At 41.6% G+C, this 23,586-nt stretch overlaps 1 protein-coding gene across 1 annotated transcript in view; it reads right to left on the reverse strand.

Annotated features, from left to right (window-relative positions):
* The window catches only part of ALK (ALK receptor tyrosine kinase), a 303,252-nt gene that overhangs the window by 46,867 nt on the left and 232,799 nt on the right, over positions 1-23,586 (reverse strand). Inside the window, exons 8-10 of the mRNA XM_059468016.1 lie at positions 20,174-20,305; positions 19,141-19,241; positions 9,012-9,181 (exon numbers count right to left, since the gene is read on the reverse strand). Of these exons, the coding sequence (XP_059323999.1) occupies positions 9,012-9,181; positions 19,141-19,241; positions 20,174-20,305 (403 nt within the window). The remainder of the gene's footprint in view (positions 1-9,011; positions 9,182-19,140; positions 19,242-20,173; positions 20,306-23,586) is intronic.

Genomic DNA, 23,586 nt, shown 5'->3' on the forward strand with positions numbered 1-23,586 from the left:
CTTCTTTATTTCTGGTAAAGAAAAGCAACGATGTTCCAACACTGAAATTTCTCACTCCTTGGAGATATGCATTGCACATATGGAGAGACTTCACTAAAAACTGATTTTTTGTGTTCTAAAGACATGAGCAGCTGCCATGAAAGAGCAGGTGTCTGACACAAATAATAGTGGATATGGTGAAGGAAGAGTACCCCTAACATCAAAGGCAACTCCAAATTGCAAGACACACTTTTCCTTGCTAAATGATCCATCTTTTTTAGCTCAAAAGGTGGCAGCTCTATCCATACAAGTCTGAATATCACAAAAGCATATTTTTAGCCTTCCAAAATCCATAAAATGTGCAACTGCAGTCTGATGCTGCCAGCAGTATCACAGTTCTTAGTTGGGATACCTGAAACCCCTTGTGGGTGTGTCTAGGAGGAGAACAGAAGGGAACATAAAATCCTTGGATATTAAATTGGCTTCTGATGGAATTGGCTGCCCTCCCCCTGCCTCCCTCCCTCATTTGCTTTACAGCTGACATCCCACAACACTTCAAATGAAATTACAGGCTCTAGCATAAACATAAGCTGTTCACTTTGAGACATGCCATACAAGACTTAAACAAAAGCTATTGGACACACAGAGCGGGCTCTGAATCTCCTTTTTCCTGCAAGTCACAGTGCCAGCAGCAGAGATGATTGAACTGTGTGTGAAACAGTTCCTAAAGCACCACAGGTGACATTCTGATGTGCTATGGAGAACCAGCCCCTACCTGAGGCTGTAAAATACAGCAGAAGCTTCTCCTTCCTTGTTGAGTGCTGCTGAAATGCCCAGGAAGAGGTAGGGTGGAACCTGGCTCAGCTGCAGGTCTTTCAGACAGCTCTGAGTGAAAATCAGTGCCCTGCACACAGTGACCATTGAGGGGACCAAGTCTGGTGCATTTGAGCCTCAGCCAATTTCCTCAGGGTGCACAATAAATGCCACTTGCAGACAAGGACACTGATGTGAATTTATGATTGTAAGGTGTTAAACTGAGGCTGTAAAATTAATTACAAAGACAAACAAGCAATTGCTCTCTGTTAGCTTTTCCCTCCAGTACTGCAGACTTTAGCTCAGGGAGCATAAGAGACAGATACCTCTGCAAAGACTACAGTGCACCTTCTTTCTGCCTCCAGGCAACGGAACACTTCTAAAAATATCTTCAGGCAATTTCCTAAGGTTCATGCCCCAAGGTGTTACACACTGATGCACTTTTCATGTCGTGCCTCTTCAGTCAATAAAGGGTTGTTCTTTTGAGAATTATCAAATGTTCAGTTTCTAAGACCTTGAAGGCATGACACAAACCAGTATTTCTGTTGTTGAAGGGAGTGCCATGTCACATGCCCATGTCAGAATGCAATAGGTTGCTTTTTACTTTTATTTACAGTTCATTCAAGTTAAGAATCAGCCTTGCTGATTTCACCTGCAGGAACACCAGGACCAGAACTCTTGAGAAATTTCCACAAGTTCATCAGGGATACAGAAAAATTACAGAAATGCCTCCAAAATACAAAAATTCTGTGAATGCTAAACACTATTAGGACCATCAGTGCTGCTTGGGTTGCCTATTAATCTTATTTTTTGCTAACACGAAAGCAATTTCAGTACCAACCTTCTCTTGAGACCAGCATTTCTGCAACAAATAGTTCATCATTTTATCTTCCCTTGTTTAATGCCACTATTAATTTAGAAATACGATGTCTTTCAAATTCCATTGAAAAAAGATCATCAGTTAACCAACATTTCAATCATTAGCTTTGGTGGCTTTAGCTTAATGGGCTAATTAAGGGAAATTTAATCAAAACTCAAGATGGAAATGTCACACATCAGTGAGATGGAAAAAACCCCACAGACAATCTCATTCCCTCACTCCCTCTCTTTATTTTTTCCCCTTTTCCATTTGATCCCTGAAATCAATGAAATAACTCCCTGTGACTTTGGTGGGAGCTGACACTGAAGCAGCAGCAGCAGTGACTGCGTTACAAGAAAAATTACTAGATGAGACAGCTTAGCCACAGCTGGTGGAGATACAGTGTTCTGAGTTACTGCAGTGACTCAGAACAGCACAGGAGGTGACAATCTCCCCAAACTGGGGTTTGTGCACAGATCAAAGAGGGGCAATGCTGACTGCACACCCTGCATCTCCACTAGCCCCAGCACTGCACAGACATAGCCCCTGCAAGCACAGATGCTGCAGTGAATGGCCAGGAAAGAATATTCATGAAGCCAGTTTTATACAGGAGCAGCCAAATTACTGCTGGCAAGTTTGTTGTGACTTTGTGGTTTAATAAATCCCTGCAACTTCTTCACGTGGAAGCCAGATCCTCATCAGATAAGTCTCTGTTTGTAAGCTAGATTTCTTCACAGGAATGAAAGTATGGCAGCTATGAAACACTTCAATGACTTGGATATTAGAAAAATTACAACTTGAGGACTGGTGGAAATGACTTCTTAACTGTCTCCTTTTGCCCTACTCAACCTGGAGCACAGCTAGAAAGAGGATTCCTTAGATGTGTGACAATTGGGCAGTACAAGTTCCACCCTGCAGGGCTGAGTGTCAGCTGAGCTGTGAAAGCAAAAACATACAAAGGCCTTTTGAAAAGAAATTCTGTTTGAGGCAAATAGGAAATGCTGTACCAGGGGGACACCCTTCCCCTCCTCCTTTCATTCTCCTCTCTGGGGAACATCAGCTCCTCTGTTTGAAGGATACAAATTTTACATACATTCAAAAACCACTCAAGGGTGACCACTGCTCAAATATTTCAGTCACAGATAAGAAATGACACAAAATGAGATTTTTTTTTTTGGTTTGTATCTTTGGTCCTATCTGCAAAATGTCAATCCAGATGAACAGTTCTTTGAAAGTGTAATTTAACTCAGTTAAATCTGACCAAAACAGGACAACATCAAAGCTTCTGGTCTGTAACCTTTCCCACTTCTCAGGTTTTTTGAATCTTGGGTTTTATTTCAATGTGGTCAGTATTTGAGCTTTGTCACATCACCCTGTGTTTTCTGTTCAGCTCATTCTTTTTGATTACTTTTTTTTTCATGATTCTAACAGAAGACCGGATCTCCCCAAAATATTTGGGGCTTATTAGAGAGCGAAATGCAGAACTAAAAGTGTGAAGATGTATTTATAGCTATGTTGGCATAAGCCTCCATGAGGACAAACTCTTTTGCACACATCATCTATCCCTATATCTTCATTGCACAGAAATGTTAGGTTTTGCACATATTCTATCTTCTTCTGATGAAAGGGGAATAAAAAAGCCATTGAAGACCTCTACAAGCTGATTTTGTGCAAATTCTACAGCTCCCTCCCTTCAGTAACTACTCTGAATTTCACCTAAATATTGTCCCTGGCTCATACAGACAGTTCAGTTTTCATTACCCAGACTCAGGCAGCTGCCTTCATGCCATTATTTTAGAAAGCCTCATAATCATTATTTTTTTTCTTTTGATCATAAAAGACAGGGATTATTAACCAAGATTGAACGTTAATCTCCTCCGTACCCAATCCCCCATGCAGTGACACGAACACAACATGTCTGTACGTACAAATCTCATTTCATAACTGGTAATGTTTTGCCTCTGATGGAGATGATTTCTCTCCCTACCTAGCTAAAATAATTACAGCTGAACCTGCTTGAGACCGAGGTATTCACAGAATAGAGAAATTTCAGGTCACTAACCCTTGTTACATTCGGGTTCCCATTAACTTCTCTGTTACAAATGATGCATTGTTAGCTCACTTCACAAAGGAATACTCACTATTTGGGATAAAAGACACATTTAGAGGAAATAAGATTATTTGGAGAAATATAAGCATGTTAACCAAACTCAGTTATAATGACAGAATTGCCATGCAGGAAGTTACTTAACAGCTAGTAATAAAGATTGAGATTCAAAGGTGTTATTAAAGACAACCATGCATGTACAAAATCTGTCACAGGTACTCTGCACACACTGTCACAAAACCCCCTTTTCAGATGCACAGAAACGTTTTCAGAATAACTCTTTCAGAAGGAGGACAGTCAGACAGACATAATTAATGCTAGAGAGCAGAAGAGCAGTGATCTGGTTGTTAAGATCTCACTGCTTTTAACAAAATAATTTGTGGCCACCTCAGGGCAGCACAGCCTGGGCTTGTAGGGCCAATGGGAGACAGACTGAAGAGATCTGGGTGCAGATGTGATGTGCAATTAATATATATTCACAGAATATTCTGTGAATTAATATATATGTGGTCATGTGTGGGCAGACACATGACTAGCTTGGGTGGAGGGTCCCCATTTCTTCTTAGAGAATAGGAAGAAAATTTAGGAATAACATGAGATAAACAAGCCCCTGGGTCAAAAATATTGCCAAGAACCTTTTCTTTCCAAATGGGAACCTGACACTGGGAAACTTATAAATAATTTCTGAAAGGAGTGAGAGGGAAAGACAGAGCAATGCAAGAAAAATTACTGGACAAGAAGAGTGCTTAGCCACAGCTGGTGGAGATACAGGGGTGTGAGATGAGACCATTTATTTTTACTGCTGCAATGAGTGAGAGGCTCGCCAGGTGCTGTGGCTGCCATTGAGACCAGAGCTGCTGAAGGAGCCAGACAGAACAGACAATCTCACTCCCACAGACTGAAAGGGAATCCCAATGGATATGGAAACCGAAACCTAACGAGAGCCAGTGTAGTTTGTAAAAACCCAGGAAGTCAGCAAAATTGGAATAGGTAATGAAGCCAGCTAAAACAAAATAGCAAATGCAGTTGTTGGGATGTGAATTCTGACTTGTTGAAACAGAATATTACGCTTTGAGGTAACTGCTGTCTGTAGGATTTCTGCTTTCTTCTTCAGGAACCTCTCATCCTTACCCAGCCTTCCAGGTAAGTCACCTTACTGATCCCCTCCAAAATAATAAAATTCTCAGTCTGTGTTCAGGAGAAGGTCATCAGCAAGAAAATAATTTTGAAGCTCTCCAAGCACTATGGGACCAAAAGAAAATTGTTTTTTCACTTTCTGAACATGCTTCCCTGCTATAAGGACATGACCTGGCCTTGCCATCAGTGACAAGGCAAATAGTGCTGCTATTCATGACTGAAAATTTAATTTCTAAGGACCTCAAGTAAACTCCTCGTATTCCTTCCTCCATCTGGACACTACTCACACTACTCATAGAGACTGGCTAAAAATTTAGATGTTTTAATGCCAAAAAAATTGAACTTAAGAAGAAAGGAAGCCAAAGAAACCTTTCTAACCAGTAAACATTTTAAATTTTTTTTTATATTTCCACACAGTCTTCTTCTGTCATGAAACTGCATTGAGGTGGGACAGGTTACTATTAATATTAGCTATTTTTACCAGATTCCCCTTACAGAGGTTACAGTGAAATCCTTTAAAAGAAAAGGACAGGTTTAGTAGAGAATAGAGGCCTTGAAAGTCCAGAGCTGGACTGGGCTGGCTCAGTTGCTGTAATTGTTGGAATCTACTTCCAGGCAGCTTCAGCCAGGTTGTAGAGGAGCACAGAGAACTTTTAGTCTACATGCTGTTCCACATGGCTGGCCTCAGCTTCATCAAGGGAGCAAAAATCAAGATATTTAGAATTTGTTTCTTAAAGTATTAATTTTCCAGTCAGGCTTCAACCTGTTAGAGTTAATCCTTTTCCACCTCTCACACTCTGTAGCAAACAGTTGCTAAGTGTTGGTGATAGTGAGCACCAGCCTAGGGCAAGCTCCAGAGAATCACTTAGTTACATGTGATTGTGTTTTATCTATGTGCTGTACCTTGACCACAGTGTTTAACTAACAGAATGTCTAATTATTAGCTACACAAATCACTCATCTTCAATTACATCAGGCTTCTGTTGTGTCAGCATCTCTTGCTGTCACATTCCCACAACATTATCATTACTAAAAATTAAATGCACATGTACTAACTAAAAGCAAATATATAAAATAAGCAAGCCCAAACTACCAGCTACAACATTGCTTTTAAGACTGTTTCCTATCTGCATTTCTGTGAATTAAAAAAGAACAATCCTTGACAGGCTCATCATTTTTCACTGGAAAACAAATAGTAATTTTCCAACAAATAGTAATTTTCCACTAAGTCAAACAATCTTACAATAAGGTGTACTCTCAACCCAAATCTTGTAGTATTGCACTAATGTGTAAATTTCAGTAAGTACAAATAATCATTTCTCTAGCTTTCACTAATCTGTGCAGATTATTTGATTTGCAGATAATGCATCCTTTAGAGAGAGGTAAGTGGCTCTACAGGGGATAACAAATCACAGCCAGGATTGTTCATTCATGTTGAGTATATCTCACTGGCAACTTAAAATACAGCACCTCTGGAGGTGCTGCCTTTTGCCCCTGGTAGGCACAACCTGTTCACCCAACAATTTAAGGAGCTCTTGCCCACAGCTGGCTTCTTTAATTGTAGCTGCTTTGATGGCACATCCTCAACCAGGCCCTTGGCCCTTCCTCCCCCATGCCCAGAGGATACTGAGCACTTGGAATTGGGCTACAGCTCTGCTCATCAGCTCTGCTGGTGAACACAACACAAGAGCTCTGAGGATTGTTCTGCTAACATCTGCCAGAACAAAAGCAGGTAGATAACTTCAGGAAGATGTAAAGTGCCAGAACTTCAGCTTCTTTCAAGTCCATGCAGAAGAGGTAAGACCTCACACAGGGTGAAATTGTGATTGCATGTGTCCAAGGTTGCCCAGGCTAACCCAGAGCCAGAAATCCACCATCCCTCAGCCACAATTTTACTTCTTTTTCTTACTCCTCCCTCTTTTCTGTTATTGCCAATTCACCTGAAATGTTCTAGCTGTGATTTTCTGCCAAAGTATAATTTCTCCCAACAGCCTGAGGGATATCAAACATTTAAAAAATGTCTGTTTCTAAAGATAGAGCTGATCTAATTTCTTGGAAGTCTTCCTAATGATTCTTTGAAGTGCTGTAAGCCAAACATGGAAATTATGGCTAAGCAGCTTTTAAACAAGCATGCTTTTGAGCAGTTTTAGAGCATATTATCTTGTTATTAATAACACTTTCCATTCAGCTTCCCAGGCACAATGGAATGTGCTTTAAATTTGTGTGAAACTGGTACCCTGGTGTGCTTTACTCGAGAGCATTACTCCTTTGTGGTAATTTAAACTTTCAGCTCCTCCTGTAGGAAAATCTGCAACATCATGGCTCTAACACAGACCCTCACAGCTTCTGACACAGGAACCACTTAGAAAAAGACAGACACATCAAGCTTTCAGCAGCACCAGCACTGTGTTCAATTAACTACTTCTTACAGTTCAATGAAACTGTCATTTATCTCCATTTATATACTGGAGTCTCACCAGTACCAGTTTGGTGTGTACTTCCATAGAATTCATTCCTAATCTGTACAGCAGTCCAGATTTCCTAAGAAACAAGTTTTAAGATGGTAAGAAAGATGCTTGCAGTATTTCCAAGTCTCACAGGAGGCTTCTTTCTTCCCAGGGAGGATTGGTTTCAATTAAATCAATCTTAGAAGAAAAATTCATTAACATAGCGAAGTTTCTGTGAATAAATAAGGTCGAAAACTTTTCAAGAGACACCAAAACTTCAAAGTTTTCCTTGCTTATGTCTTTACCTCCCACAAACTCACTTCCTTCAGGGAATCCATCTGTCTTTCTCTGTAAGCAATGGGAAAGTAAGCGTGTCAGCACCTTATACATAACAGTCAGCACTGTGTTATCAGCTGAATCCATGATTTCTCATGAAGCACTGCTAGCCTGACTCCTAAGATCAAAGTGTTCTCTGCCTGACTGTGCAAGCAGAGAGAATTTAAAGGAAAGCAATAGTACACGGGTACAGAATAATTCAGGTACAAAACATTCCTCTGGCAACACTAGGAAATAAATCACATAAATAATAATGGCAAAATAAACCATTCTTCAAAGGAAACACAGCTGAAGGGAATGAAGCAACCAGGTATTTTTACAAATGGTACTTTACCAGTGACTGCACAATAAGCTTAATGCTGGCATTTTTAAAATCTTTGATGCACACATATTAATTATACATTCAGGACCAAAGCATTGGCGGTGTCCTTGTTGTATTTGCAGCCTATGTGCATCCCCAAGTGCCAGGGAGATAAAAAGACATATTCATATAATGTTTGTTCAAAGTTCTGAGGAGGCAAACTACCCCTTAATGAAATCCATTATTTCTAGGGCACAGGTTTCCAAAAAGACAAGGGACACCAGTGCTCATGACACAGATGGTAGATGCATCTTGCAGCCTAAGGGCCAGGGCAGCAGGAGGTGAAGTATGTCTGTGCCTTCTCTAGAAACATCACATATTAAAAGCAAACAAGGAAAGAGAGTATTCCCTTAAAGATAACTGGCAAGAAATAGCTAAAACAACACTCTAAATAAACATATGCTACCAGATAAACCTTCTGTGCCTAAAGTCAGAATAAAGCCACGGACTTGCACAACCCTTTATCAAGGTGAGCTTCTGCTACAGCTCACACAAAGGCTGATCCATCTGATGGATTCTTGTCTGATTTTGCAGCAGGCTCTTTTCCCACCTCTTCATCCTCAGATCTAGACACATTGATCACCAGGGGCTTTGGTACCCAGAAAAAATGTCAGCTATGGAGCTCACACCCAACTCTAGCAAACCATGCGGGAGCACCAAACGTGCAACATAGAACAGTGTGCAAAGAGTGGGTCCCAGTCAATGAAATGGAGACACAGAAATTTAAGCACCTTGCTGTAGACTAGCCATGGAATCAGTTTTTGAACCAAACCTTTGACTTGGGAGCTGCAAAATTGTGTGCTTTGCCCAAAATATTCAGTTGTTGTCTGCTTCCAACAGAAGATGCCTCACAGAGGACAAAGCACTTCTGCTTGAGGGAACAGCTTCCAGGAGCAGTGCTGGCCATTTTCATGCCAGGTAGCTAGTGCTGCCAGGGCTGATCATCATGCAGAATGAGGAGAAGACTCATACCTGTCCAGTATCTCTGGGAGAGGTAAGATCACCCACTGCCACATTCCCAAACCCTCGCTGTTCTCGGAATGCCAGAACGTCCAGCTCTGCTCCTTTCCTGTCTTGTTCTCCACCAGCACCAGGGAGACATTTCCCAGCAGGACACCCTGGATGAGCCATGACATTCGTAGCTAGAAGAAATAGAACATGTGAGAATAAACATCACAAACATTATTCAAAAGTTAACAAAGTTATCAATTCCTCTTTCCTTGCTTTCCAATCACCAAAAAGTTGATTCTGCCATCCTTATATAATCAATCACTTTAGGAAACTCCACAGATATGGAAGCCTGCAATACTCAGTATATGCTATTAAACATTGAAACTACTGGGCTTTTTTGCTTTCTCTTTGTCAAGTTGATTCTAGACAGTCTGTTTTAGCTTTCACATATGTGGCTAATTTTACAGGGATAAGATTATACTTCTCTTTTGAGCAGTACAAAGACTACACTCCAGTAAGATGCCACCTAAGAGATTCAAGTTAAGACTAACAACTTATTCAGTAATAAATTTTTATATTCCAGCAGCAAAAAACACAGGCAGAAGACTGCAATAAGCAGACACATCACTAGTAATCACATCCTCATCCCCCAGATACTCTTTTCAAAAATCAGTTTTTATTTTCCCTCCAAGTTTATACAGATTTTTCAATTAAAGTTCAGTAATAATTTGGTGGGTTTTTTATTAATTAAAATACTTAAGGGAACAATTTTTCTAACATTTCTGTTATGATAATGTAATTTAATCAATTTCTATGCATTTATCCCTGTATGTAAAATTATTTCATGTAGTTTTCTCATTTTATGACTTTCTCACTCTCATTGTATGAAAAGAAAAACAATCTTTCACATCAGGCCAACTTCACAATCCAGAGTATATGAACATAGTCTTCTTATTTTCTTGTGAAAAGAAAAGGAGCTAGCCCTTTGTTGATCAAGAGCACAAGTAAAACACCCATATATATTCTATTCAGGAGCTGGGTTTCATCTCAATAACCAGTAGAAGTGAGAATGCTGAAGGAATGAGTTTATTAAAGCTACATTAACGATGGATGTTTTGGATACAAGAAAGTGGTTCAGCACAGTATCTGGTGTCCATACATATTAAATAAAGCACTCTATTTTTCAGCACTTCAAAGCCACCACCAAAGTCAGGAGGCTGAGAATTCAGTTTGTATTTTACAAAGGAACACCTGATAACATTACTTCCTTGCTTTGATAGCACAGAACATCCATATCCATTTCTCAGCATAAAAAAAACCTGCTAAATTTTGCTTGCTGTTCCTATGTCATGGTGTAAGTTTGTTCTGGCAGCCAAATCAGATGTAGGCATCAAAGTGACAGAAGTGTTGCTATTATTCCTAGTTTACGATCACAATTTTGGAGTGGGTGGAACAAAATTCTGGGTATCCATTGCATTAATTATCAGTTCTGAATTTGGGTAAAGACTACAGTTCATCTGCCTATCTCCAAAGCTACAAAGAAAGAAGTGACTTTATACTGCAAAACTGTGACAGAGACTGAATAATCTACATGGGGCTCCTCTCTCTCCAGTCCAAAAATCACTGGACTTGCCTGGAATCCACTGTACTGTATGACCCAAGGATTGATAAATGTACAAACAGATATGCCAGCTTGTGTCTGTGAAAGCATTTTGTCACATTATTTTGGCCACACATCCCAAACTGATGTGTAAGATTTTGAGTGGTCCAGCAAACCATCACAGGTGCCCACAGCACTTCTGGGGACAAGCTGGTCAAGCCTGACTTCCAGCTCACTCCCACCACAGTTCTGGGAAAGGATTAATGGAATCCCATGGCTATTTCCACAGTGTCAGGCAGTGGAAACAACAGCATGAGGTGGGAGGATTTTCACCTCCCAGACCCCCGACAGAAAAAGCAGAGTCGAGCAGGATGGCCAGGAACTATTTCAGATTCACAACATGATGGCCATGGAGGCAGCTGAGGAGGGCTGAACTCATACCCAGCAACCAGAATCAACACTGCTGAGAGAGGCTGCTCATGGTATAGGGGGCTGATGCCTTCAAACTTGGTGTCTGTGTGGCTACTCCTAACAGGTGACAATCAAGATGCAAGAAATTGTTGGATATTCCATATTTTCAATTGCCTACAAACTGAGGCATTTTTTTAGTGTCAATTTAAAGTGAAAATTTATGCCTTTCAGACCCAGCAAAGCAAATTTTCCTTTAGGAAACTGATCAGGACTTAACTATTTGTTTTAATAAGTCTGGAATGCCAATGGATATTTAAAACCCTCCACTTATACCAGAGAAAGCAACACCTCTTACTGAGACTCTACATGTCCACTTTTAGGACCCAAGTGCCAACTCCCTGTGCAACACACTACATGACATTTTTAATACAGGTGAGTTGGAGCAACTTCACTGTGCCATTTTGGTAGTTTAAAATTTGAGAGGTAAAGCAGAAGGGCAGAAGCTTCAGACAGCTTCTAGGCAGAAGCTTTCAGACCTCTGTCTCTTCTGGAGACCTGCCAGAAGGTAAGAGGCAACATCTACATGGCCAGGAGTGAGGGAAGAGCGAGCCTTTGATAGCTGTTAACGTAACACTAGAGCAAAAGCTGAGGCAATTGATGAATTGGAATGAATGCCTTTGCACACATGTCAGCTGTTTGAAGGAAAGAAGTAGCTGGCAATAGATGTGGGAGATCAGCTCATTGGCAAAGTGCAATATGCAAACTCTAATGAACTGGCTCTGAGTGAATCGACTGGCACTGTGTCCAAATGGGCATTTTTTGGCTGTGATTTCCATGGTTTCTAAGCTTCACAGCAGGGCAGTCCAGGTCTTTTCACACCTGCTGAAGTGAACCAGAGCAGATGATGAGCTGGATACCATAGTAAAGACTTCTGAATAGGGCTGGCATTCATTGTGTAGAATACAGCATCAATGATGGCAGATGGCACTACATACACAGCGCGCCCTGCAAGCAGAGCAGTGGCACATTTGGAAAAATCTAAATCTGGGCTGTTGGTGGAATACCCCAACATTATGCATCAAACATCTCCCTCTGTGTTAAACTAGCAGCAAAATATTCAGATGCTAGAAACACCACTGAGAAATTAATTAAGCATAGAAGGTAGGCAGTGGCTCAATGGCACCTTGCTTTCTGGCTTTAGAGCCCAGCAGAGCTGCTGACCAGCTTTACATATGCAAACCCACTGACTCAGTAAATGAAATGGTCTAAACTGATCTGGGGAAAATCAGGGAGGGAGAGCCCATGGTAAATACACAGCATATTGAGGCAAAACTCAGGTCAGATGGCTACATGTACTGTACTGCAAACACCATCTGGAAAGACGCCTTCTGAGAATCCCCTTAGCCTCTGAGCTGGTGGAATTTCTGAACTGACAAATAGGGGACTCGATTCATCCCAGAAAGAAAAAAACTCAAAAACCTAATCCTTATCAATATCAACAGGGCTTGGCAGGTGAAGAAAAACAAGCAAGGTAGATTTTCCAGCACAAGCTGCACAATTTCAAGACCACCTGAGAACTGAGCCTTCCATTTTACTTCCTTATGCAAAAAAAGAGAAATAAAATACCAAGAACCTTCTGGGTGAAGTTTGAACTTGCTGACACCTGTGAATCTACTTTAATGGCTAGAAACATTCCAGCATAAACTATCTCTGAGATGCCTGACCGAGGACCAATGACACACACTTGCAGCAGCATAAATAAAACATTCTGCAGTGACACTCTGGAGAGCTGCTCTTTCTTTTTCCTCCCTTTCTGCATGGCAGTGATGCTGACTATTAGCATTATGGTCCTACCTGGCAGGAATTGATACTTGGTCATCTCTAACACAAGGGAAAAAAGGAACTGGAAAAGAAAAACATACTTCAAACAGGGCTTAGAGTAAAGTATTTTTAAGAAGACAGAGAAGAGTCTACAGGCATTTTTCCTCCCAGGAAGTGCAGGAGTTGGATCTCACTGGTGGCTCTCTGGCCAGCAACACCTCAACTCTAGACCACAGGTTTTCATCTTGTGAGACAGCACATTACTTAATTCTGATGCCCCCAGGTCTTTGTTCACCCTCTCCATTATGCTTGCTCAAAGGAATTGCTCAAAATTTGCCTGACAAGGAGCAGTGGATTCCTGAAATGTAGACGTTTATTCTCCTAAAAACCATTACTGTTCCCTTGGGTCTTCTTCACTGGAAGAGAAACAGTAGAAATTGTTTTCAGCTGTGAATGCAGTGACCCAGTAAACGTAGCTCAGGTATTAAAGGAGCTTGGAAAACATCTCACTGTTGAGCAGAAACTGAAGCTGCAAGTTGGGATATGATTTGCACAGAATTAGGCAATAGCTGCAGACCCCTTTGCCAAGTCTCAGTGAGCTTTGTACATGCATATGAGCTACCTTTGACATGTGAAGTTTATCATACTGACGAAAATTCTTTTCTTACTAGAAATGAGAAATGGCTGCATACAACAGTACAAGCAAAGACATCTATTACCACTGTTCAACAATTCAGGCTTGGACTCTTATGAATAATAAAGAGGATCAAAAGGTCTTGTTCCTGGTTTTTGGCCAGATCTACAACAATGCATGATAAGACTCTCTTGTAGTCTGCAGACACTTCTGCTTTAGATGAAGACTCAGGTGTGAAAGCAAAAACCTTTTGTAAATGATAGAATTTTAATTATCTGATCTGATTATGTAGCTTTAAAATACCTAGGCAGGCAAGAGAAGCTCATGTTTTATATGAACAGATTATCCATTTATTCTCACATTATTTCTTACTTCATTTCAGAAAACAGACCAAGAGAAAAATAAAAGCAACAACAAAAGAGAAAGTGTTCAGAATTTTGCTGTCAGGGGATTGTGGAACGACCAGCACTCAAGAGATTTCAGATGCTATAGACCCTCTGATCCAATGACACAAAAGCCACATGGGAAAGGGAGCAAGAGAAGACAGATAACAGTAAATAAGCTGTATAGATTTTAAAAACATTTTAAAACAAGAAAGTATGCTAAGAACATTCTGTCAAATAAAGCAGATGAAAGGCTGAGCTAGAGGCATATCTATGTTGCATTTTTCATGCTCGTAAATTTTCAGTGTCAATGTTATTACCATGTACGCTTCTAAGTTATTTGAAGCTCAAGGAGCAGAGGAGAAAAAGAGACACACTCTGCAGGTGTAAGCATGGGGCTCAGAATGCACTCAAGGAATGATTTATATTATTGACTTACATGCCTTGAAAAAATTGCAACACTTCTGCATAGAAAAGAGAACTGAATTAATAAACAGAAAGGATGAAAACATCTTTACGTCTGTAAACCTGGCTGAGAAGGCAAACTTCAACTATATTGCTCTACATCCACGTTATATTTATTTTTGAGAGTGAGTACATTTACATACAAAAATAATTTCAGATGTTAAAGAAATCTGGCCAATTTTAGTACTAACTTACATAATATAATGGTAGCTTTCAAGAAACAGCTAGTTGAAATGTCAAAATAGCACCAGAAAAATATTTTCATTATTTTAAACACAGCCAAAAGCACAAAACAGGAATCTGTTTGTATTGTTTTCCAGCACAACTATACCCTTGAAAATGTTTGACCCAGGGCCTACCAGCAAAATGAAACTATCTGGATCCTAATCACAAAGCAGTCCCTCTTGCAGAGTCACCTTACTCCATGGAGGTGCATGCAATAACATTTCAAGCTAATTTCAAATCCACCCCCACGCAGGAACAGCAGCTCTGCTGTTCCTCCCTTCCCTCTGACAGCCCACACCAAAGCTGCAGCTTGGCTTTTACTTATCAGGCATGGCACTGAGATTCAGTCACAGATTCCCTCGAGCTGAGCAGAGCACAGCCTTTCTCAAAATCTGCTCATGTTTCTGGAGTGACTTCCAAGCAGAAGCAGCAGTAACAACCCACCACAAAATGAAATCTTGCAGGAGAGATGCAAGACTACAGCCCAGGCAGGTACAACTGTACCAGCCTCTTGCATGTCTTTATGAGAGAGAGCCACACACTTTGGGAAGAAACAGGCATGTTCCTTGTGATCTACAGGTACCACAACATCCTCCAAGGCCCGAGGATGCAGACATCAGGGAACATCACGAAAAAATGGAAGGAAAAGCAAATCAGCACATGTGACTGCACCTGCACAGCAATAATGCTGGGCTGAGGGAGATGGGATTGCCTTCTTCTCTTGGAAATGGGGGTCAGAACTGAGTCTTCAGCTTCCACACAAAGGTGAGTAATCCCTGGGCACCTGCAACACTTCTGCCAGCTCTCTGACTTTGTGAAGCACTGAGGAGTGGGTGGCCATGACAGTTTGGAAACTGTGCACACCTAGGAGCTATCAGCTGTGGCAAAGCAATTAGTTTTGCCATGGGTGGCGTCTGAGATGACAGCACTTCCCTTGGATTTAATTGCAATGTGGTTTCCTAGGTTCCCAAACACCAGTACAGCTTCTAATGACATGCATATGGATTTCTTCTTCAAAATGAGGAAATGCCTATCCATCCCATGCTCCTCTGTCAGCCTTGTACATGCCAGCTGATTCCCACCCAGAGAAGGGGAATCTCCGTGTGACAGAAGGGGCAAATAATGCCATGCTTTACTGCTTGAGCTCTAAAACCCCTGCCTTTCAATCAGGCCACTGTTTGGCTTAATTGCTTGCACTTCACATGCATCCCTATGCTCAATTACACGTGCTTTGCTTCCAGTGAACTTTTACATGTGGGTTAAAAGGTTTTCACTCTTGATTACTGTGACTGTTTAGTTCCAGAAGCATTTCCTGAGCTTTTTGTTGCATCTCCCCTCTCTGGCTACTTCAGGGTAATAGAGCATCACTTCATGGACTATGTGAACTACTTCCTGCATTCACCCAAGATTTAGTAGAAGCGCCACAGTCTCCCTCTTCCATACAGAGTGGGTTTTAAACACAGACTCAAAGGGGTCAACAAGCAAAGGGCTCTACTGAAAGTGCAACATGAAAAAGATAACAAAGGCTGTCTGGACTGCAAGCAGGAGAGATTCTTTGAAGCCAGGATACTCCAGCCAAGATTTAATAAAACAACAAAAGGAAAGAGAAGAACTAACTCAACCAAGAATAAAGGGCAGCATCACAAACTGACTGCTCTGACCTGCCAAAAGCACTGAAGAACAAAGAAAATGAAAATATGAGACTGCTCAAAACAAACAGGAGTGAAGTACAATACAAAGCTATACACAAAGTGCAAGGCACATTAGGGCCAATCCCAAAAGTTGGGAAAGTACAGGCTGTGTTTGTCACAGTATCTCCTGTGTGCATTTTTGTCCTTTCCCCATTTTTTGATGCATGTGGGGCAGTGCAGAGTGGGTGAGGCTGATGTTTCCCTTCCTGAGCTGACAAGGAGCCTCCTGCAGGGCATGGACAGGGCTGGCAGCCCTGGGTGCCCCTGGGGACTGAGCTCAGGCTGCAGGGAGCACAGAGATGGAGTACCACACCAGCCCTGCCCTCAGTGACAGCTCATCCATGCTGTGGTGTCTCCAAGAGCGAACACCAACACCCTGCATACAGCTGCCCAGAACCTCTGCAGGGAAGGTCTTGGCACCAGGCTGGTCCCTCACCTCCTTTTCCAGTCTGCCACAGTGTAAGATTACACAGCCAGGCTCAGGGAGGAAAAACAAGCTGGAAGCATTAGAAACTCCTTGTGGCTGGTTCCCACTGTGGACTGCTTGGCTGTTTCCTTATCGGCTTTGAGTCCTGGTTTCATGGACACCCTGGCCAAACCCCAGACTCCTCCAGCCTGGCAAACAGCACTGTGGCAGGTAATGTTCCTCATGGGGAGGCTGAAGTAATTAATTCCTACGAACACCTCAGGCTAAAAAGCAGGGTGTCAGCTTCTGCTGTGGTGGGTGTGATTGGTCTAACATGACTGGATAAAAGAAAATTAGGTGGTAAGGGGAAGAAATAATAACTTCATTGAACAGCAGGTGCCCCAGAGCTTCCATGTAGCAGGGGAGAAGAGAGGGGAGTCAAAATTGTCAAACTGGGGATGTTTGCTGACCTCCTTGTTGCTCTCAGGAGAGTGAGCAAATATCTAAAGGATCATGAGAGCTGGATCAAATACATAAGGAAGGGCAGATTTATGGCTGGATCTGATTGTGGAAGAATAAATGGGTCTAATTCACACAAACCCTTGCTGAGATCCTTTTGCAACATGAATTTTGAGTATTTTCTGTGGGATTTCAGCTGCCAGAGAATCTGTCCCAGCTGTGACATGCCAGGTAAAGTAGTCAGCAGTGACAGGTAAAAGAAAACTCATCTTTTAGTGCCTGAACTTGAGCCAGTTCAATCACAAAGTGGTTGAGGGTGACTAAATACAGGACAGCATTACAATATTTTCACAACCTCTTTTCTGACTATAATTTCACTATTAGGAAGTTTGTTGGCACCTATTTGGAGGAATAAGTGCATAGGGAGGCATATCTCCTTTCTCCTCTTCTGTTGTGTTGAGAAGTGGAATTAAATTATTCTCTGCACAGACAGATTGTTCCAGTAAAATAGAATTTGAAGCCACCAGGGATCCACTGAGAAGGGAAGCTTTTACACTATACGAAAAGGCAGGAGACAAAACCCTTGCCAAAACTCCTTCACTCTTTATTAGCGACAGCTGCAACGCTGGATGCGTCCGGATGCCTCTGGAGTGCCAAGGGGAGTGACGAAGGTGGGATGGCATGTGAGCAGATGAAATACATGGCAGCTTCTCCCCCACGGCAAGTTTAATTATTTGCAGTGTTGTATACACAAGGAAAAAAAAATACACAGATATTGGGAAATCATTCACTGTGATTCCTGTGTCGGGTGGATTATGAAAAACACTCGCTCTTGCTGGTCCATGGCAGAACAAGGTTTTAAAATATTCAGAACCTGCTTACGCCTTTGTCACAGATGGGAGGAAAAACAAGGTAGAATATATTTCAAAGACAGAGAACATGAATATATCACGAGAGCAAAACCAGAGGCACTTTGCTGTATGAACTGAGATATCCAACAGAAGTGAACCAAAACAAACTTTAAGGCAAAGAAACACCTTTTTCTGTGTAGTTTCATTCCAGAGAACTTTCTAACACATCCCTTCTTGTCCTTTCTGCATTTTCAGATCACTGGAACCGATTTTTTTTGTCTGTTCAGTACTCAGCCAACAGACAGCTGCACTTCATTAGTATCAGTTTTCCTAAATCCCTCTGTTCCCGGATCCAGAAGCTTATGGGAGATTTATGTGTGACTGTGAAGATGTGAAATGCTTTAACTCGCTAGGCATGGTTCAACACCATAAGTCAGAAATAAATCTTATCAGTGATTCTACCATCTGTGAAGCTACAGAATAAGAAGATGCAGACAGGTCATCTTTCTGAACCTGCACTTTAAGGGTTAAATATACCTAACTCAGAAATGACAAGCATGAACAAGGTTGTCAGCAAGCCTTGATGTACCTCCTCAAGCTGATATGTTGTGACTGTCCATAGTATTTCTGCTTGAATGTGAACCTGGCTCCATTCTGGATGAATTTCCCTCTGCTGCTGCTAACTTCAGCACTCCCATGAATGGGGCCTACATGAGCACTGGTGGGTTTGAAGTGCAGCAGCATGAAGAGCTGCCAGCCCAAATCCCGGCTGTGCCAGAGAAAACATGTACTGCCTTTTCTGAATGGCTCAGGGGCAGTCCTGAAGCCTATTCTGTCTTGGATGTTGCAAATATAATGCTTGTTCATGCAGTAAGATTCTTCCTCTCTGTGTTTATATAACACTGGCTGCCCTACTCTTACAGCACACACACCTAATTATGAAGATTGTAATACATCATGTGATGCAATGAGGACAGGATGTGACAGGTTTTTCAAAGCACATTTTATGGCATTCAAGCAGATAACCATATCTTTCCCCTGCACAGTGGGCATAAATAAGTATATTTTATAGAAAATAAAATCAAAGATAGCAGTTGCCTTGCTATGGACCTAGTACCTATATTTGAAAACCCGAGTCAAACAAAAAGGAATTTACACAAAAAGCTCTGTAAATTGCACAAGAAAAGAAAACATTATGACTTGCCTCACAGGGGGAGTTCCTCAAAGGAGCTGGAAATGCTGTGCTGGTCATGACAGTCTTTGCTACTGCTGGTGCCTTGCTGGCGTTAAGGAGGAGTGCACGACCTGGATGAAAGAGAAGGGAGAAGGTCAAACTGCAGCACTCACCTTTGGGTTTCAGGATTTGTGAAACCTGCCCCAAGCCTATGTTAGCTGCCTCCTACCATGGTGGAATGCCAGAGAACAGAAGGCTTTTTCCATTTCTTAGGGATGCAGCTTCACCTACCTAACATACTCAGTGACCACATGAGCCTGCCCACCTTCCCCCCACTGCTGCTCCATGACTTCAAATCCATCCTCCTTGCAAGGCAAATAATAAAGTGTATCTTTTATGAACAGACAGTAACTTGGAAGAAAAGAATTTATCTTGACCAAAACCAAATAAAAATACAGCTATAGCTCTTTGCTGCTTGAATAATTTCTGTAAACAAGAAGAACAAGGGCAATATTGGGTTTTCTCTCAGCAGCTTAAGCCTTCAACTGTTTGTATGAGAAGGATTAGATATTGGCATTTAAGTAGGAGTACCAAGTACATAGTAATTGTACATAAAAGCGCAACTCAAGGGATCATGAAGCAAAGACAAGAAAAATTAGAATGTGAGCAGGGGAAAAAACTAGCAGTACAGAAAAATAGAGAAAATAAATAGGAAAATCAGAAAGAAAAAACCAGACCAGTATGGTAGAGGGTCAGGCAGATGAACACTTGGTATGAAGTTTTTTAGAAGGGGTCAAGATCTGTATCTGGTGTCAGTGGTGGAGACTGAGGTACCACTTTGTACCCCGAAGACAAAAAGGGAGCAAGATGGTCTTTTACTCAAAGCACTCAGAGTGGAAAGATGGCATTTGAGAGAGGAAAGCTGGGATCTGCTTCACTGGAGGCTGAATATGTAAGTGCGCAGGAAAACTTGCCTCGTGTTTCATTCCCTCTCCTCACCATGTGTGTACCATTTCTGCTCTCTGCTGTTTGTGCTCTACACTCACTGTTTCCTCTCACACACCTTCGATGGAAGGGAAACGCTTCTGCTCCGTGTTTCCGATCTGCCATGGAGAAGCATGGGATGCAGGGGAGCCTGGTGTCCAGCCACAATCCCCTTCTTCGAACGAGCAGTAAAAGCCAGGGGGAAGCTTTCCTGCAGGAGGGAAAGGCACACAGACAGAAGAAGCCAGTGAGCTGAGCAGGAGGCTCCTGGGCTCACACGGGAGCTGCAGTGACTGTTCCAACGCGCTTTGCCCAGGGCACTCCCGGCTCCTTGGCCCTTTCCCGTGGAATCGCGCACGTGCCTGACCACGGGGAAGGAGGAGCAGAGGGAAACAACAGAGTGTGGCTAAGTGACCCCCACACACCTTGAAAAACCCCAGAGAGAGGACACATCTCACTACACACCATGGGGGCTCCTTTGCTCTCAGCTCTGCAGCTATCAGCTCACTCAAGGTCACACCTTGGAGATGACTTTCCTAAGCACTGCTTCTGCAGCCCCACAGGGGGACATCTTGGAGAGAGATAAATTCCCTACAAGATTCCCTCCCTTACAGTTCAGGTTTCTACTCAGCCCAGCTCAGCAACATGATCTCTTCTCTCTGTGAGCACTGATGTGGCCTCAGGTAAAGCACTAAATCCTTTTGTGCCTCACTTTTTTCACCTGTGAGTGTCTTCCATAAGATGAAAGAGGATAGTTTATTTTAATCCATACTTCCAGGCTTTGAAGCCTGCTCATTCTTTCACTAGCTTAGGATTTTAGTTTCCAGCTCCAAACAATAGAGCTCCATTAGCTTTTTGCCTTGAAATTTGTCAGTTTTAAAGCAATAGTAGTCCCATTCAAAGTAGGAAGTAATCTCATGCCTTCCTTTTACTTCTCTACCTTCAGCTGCAAGTTGTGCTTACGAGGGTGCAAAGTATTGCTCCTTTTGCTCCAAGAAAGAAGAATGGTACATGAAATCTGTTAAAAATTGAATGATAAAAATGAAATGTGCAAACACACATCCAGGATTTTTTTTTTTTTTTTACTTTTAGCTGCTTGATAAAATCAGAATTAAAATTTCTTCACTTACAAGCAGTAGGATAGACCACAACCTTCTAAAGCAAGAGAATCTTCTGGTCAAGTGATATCAGTAATTTCAGTAGCTCCTCTACGAGAAGAAGAGGCTCTTGAACATATAATTTGTTGTGATTATTAATTTATTTTCCCTCTGAAATTATATATCTATAGAGAGGCTGTCAGACAATGAGGCACCAGTATTCAAGCCCCAGATTATTCAAAATGTTTAAGTACCCCCTGGCTGAGATTTCAGATCAATAAAATACCTGCTCACAGGGCCCCAGCTTTGACTCACACACCTCAAAAGGCAATTGACTGTCATTGGCACATGCAGGTGTTCCTTGGTGTACCCAGAGAAAACAACTGTGGAACACCATAACTGCAGCACCTAGACCACAAACATTTGATTTTCTGGGACCCTGAATCACAACTCACTTGTCAGAGGAAAGTGAAACAAATCCTCTATCTGTAGCTTTTTAGTAGGGCTAGTTTTGGACTTGTAACCTGACATTGAAGCAAGAACCACATTTTAGTGATATTTTGGGCAAGCATCTAAACCTGTCATGAAAAAATCAAAACTTGTACCAAAGTTAGGGCTTTTTCAAGTTTTTCCTTTCAAAAATCTCTAAATTCATTCAGCCTAGTCTTTAAATGTGAAGTTGTTAAGCAGAGAGTTACTTCCCTGCGTTTCACCCCTCTGCGGAACTTGATTATATTTCATTGCGCAGCCTGAGGCTGAGATACAGAGAAAATGACAAATTATAATGTGCCCTGAATTCCCAAAGAAACAGCTTGGCTCGGTGTCCAACTGAATTCATGTCATGGCCATTTGCTATCTAGCATGATGTAAACAAGTCAGAGCAGCAGGAGGAGTCATCTAAGTAGCAATCCCTGCCTGAAGGCCAGGAAAAGCTCACTGTTGATGAACAAGTAAGGGCATAAATAAAAAGCTATTACTTTCACAGAATATTTCATTGCCTTTTCCCAAATTAATGTTTTATGAGTTTTCAGATGTCTCATGCCCTGGATGCATTTTCTTTGCTGCTCTTTCTTACCTTGAATATGCACAGCACCTGTGATTCCATGTGTTGGTGCTCCACAGGGACCTCTGGGTACCACTTCTCTCCAACCTGTCCTTCTCCATTTCATGTGTTTGTCACTGAAAATCACATTAGCACAGACACTGCACTGATGAGGGAAAGCTGCTCTGACCTTATAGGAAAATCATGGAAATTAAGGGGCAGGGATTACTTCTACTGAAACCTGCCATTTTGGACATTAATACCAGTGACAGAAACCTCAGAAATTTAGCCCTTATTAAGATTAAGATACAACTTGTGGGTATGAGATGGAGAACAGAGCAGTCCAGTGAAACTGAAGCACTCTGAGAATGCAAGAGTCTCTCATTTAATGTGGGTGGGCAAGCAGGGAAAAGCTGTTGGATGCTAAACTTGTTCTTAAACAAGTATTTTCAAGCCTTCAGAATTAAATACCTTTCAAGAAAAATCTAAATAAGTTGTTTTTCTTTAACCAGATTTTTGCCCATTAATAGCTAGAGAATTAGTAACAACAACAACAACAACAACAATTGATGAACCAGATGGAGTCATCTAGTTCTTCAAGACTAGGTGTAAATCAACCAGATACTACAGTTTAAGCTCCTGGTTGAAATTCCAAACTGGTATTATAAAGAACAAAAGCATTAAAGACTACTCTGTATGTATGGACCTTGACCAAGTTTAGGAGGAAATCTCAGAAGCCAAACAGAACAGTTACTCGATTTAAAGAATCACATGAATCCTAAACATGACTTTGTTTCAATGATTCTTCTATGCTAGCAAAGTTGGCCAGCCAAATTTTACCAGAAATGAAGCATAAAAAGAGAAAATAGTTTTCAACAGTCAGCAGAGTTATCCTTCAATGGCAGATGGCTTTGCTGAGCTCAAAACTGCCAGAGGTTAGAATTCATTTCTATAAGTACAGCTTTTGATAAAGAAAGAAGCAGCAGGATTAGTGTATGCAAGACGGGAACTCTAAGAGCATAGCATGGCCTGGCAACAGGTTGCTACTTCATCATTTTGCTTGCAGGAAGACTCTGCTGGGCTGTATCTGGATAAAAATGAATCCCACGATTTCTTCACACATTTTTGCCTGGAAAGCAAACTGGCCACTTTAAAATTGATTATCAAGGTTTTTTTTGGTCACTCATCCACATTATCAGAAAATCAAACTTTAAAGGCTCCTGTTCTAGGTGCCATCTGGCCTTTTGACTGATGTGTGCATGCATCCTCCCACCACAGGCTGAGTCCCTCCTTTCAGGAACCAGACACTTGTCTTCGTTATTTCACCTGCTAAGATGTTTCACATCCTTAAAT

Source organism: Ammospiza nelsoni, chromosome 3 (assembly GCF_027579445.1).
Source record: "Ammospiza nelsoni isolate bAmmNel1 chromosome 3, bAmmNel1.pri, whole genome shotgun sequence".
Lineage (NCBI taxonomy): Eukaryota > Metazoa > Chordata > Aves > Passeriformes > Passerellidae > Ammospiza > Ammospiza nelsoni.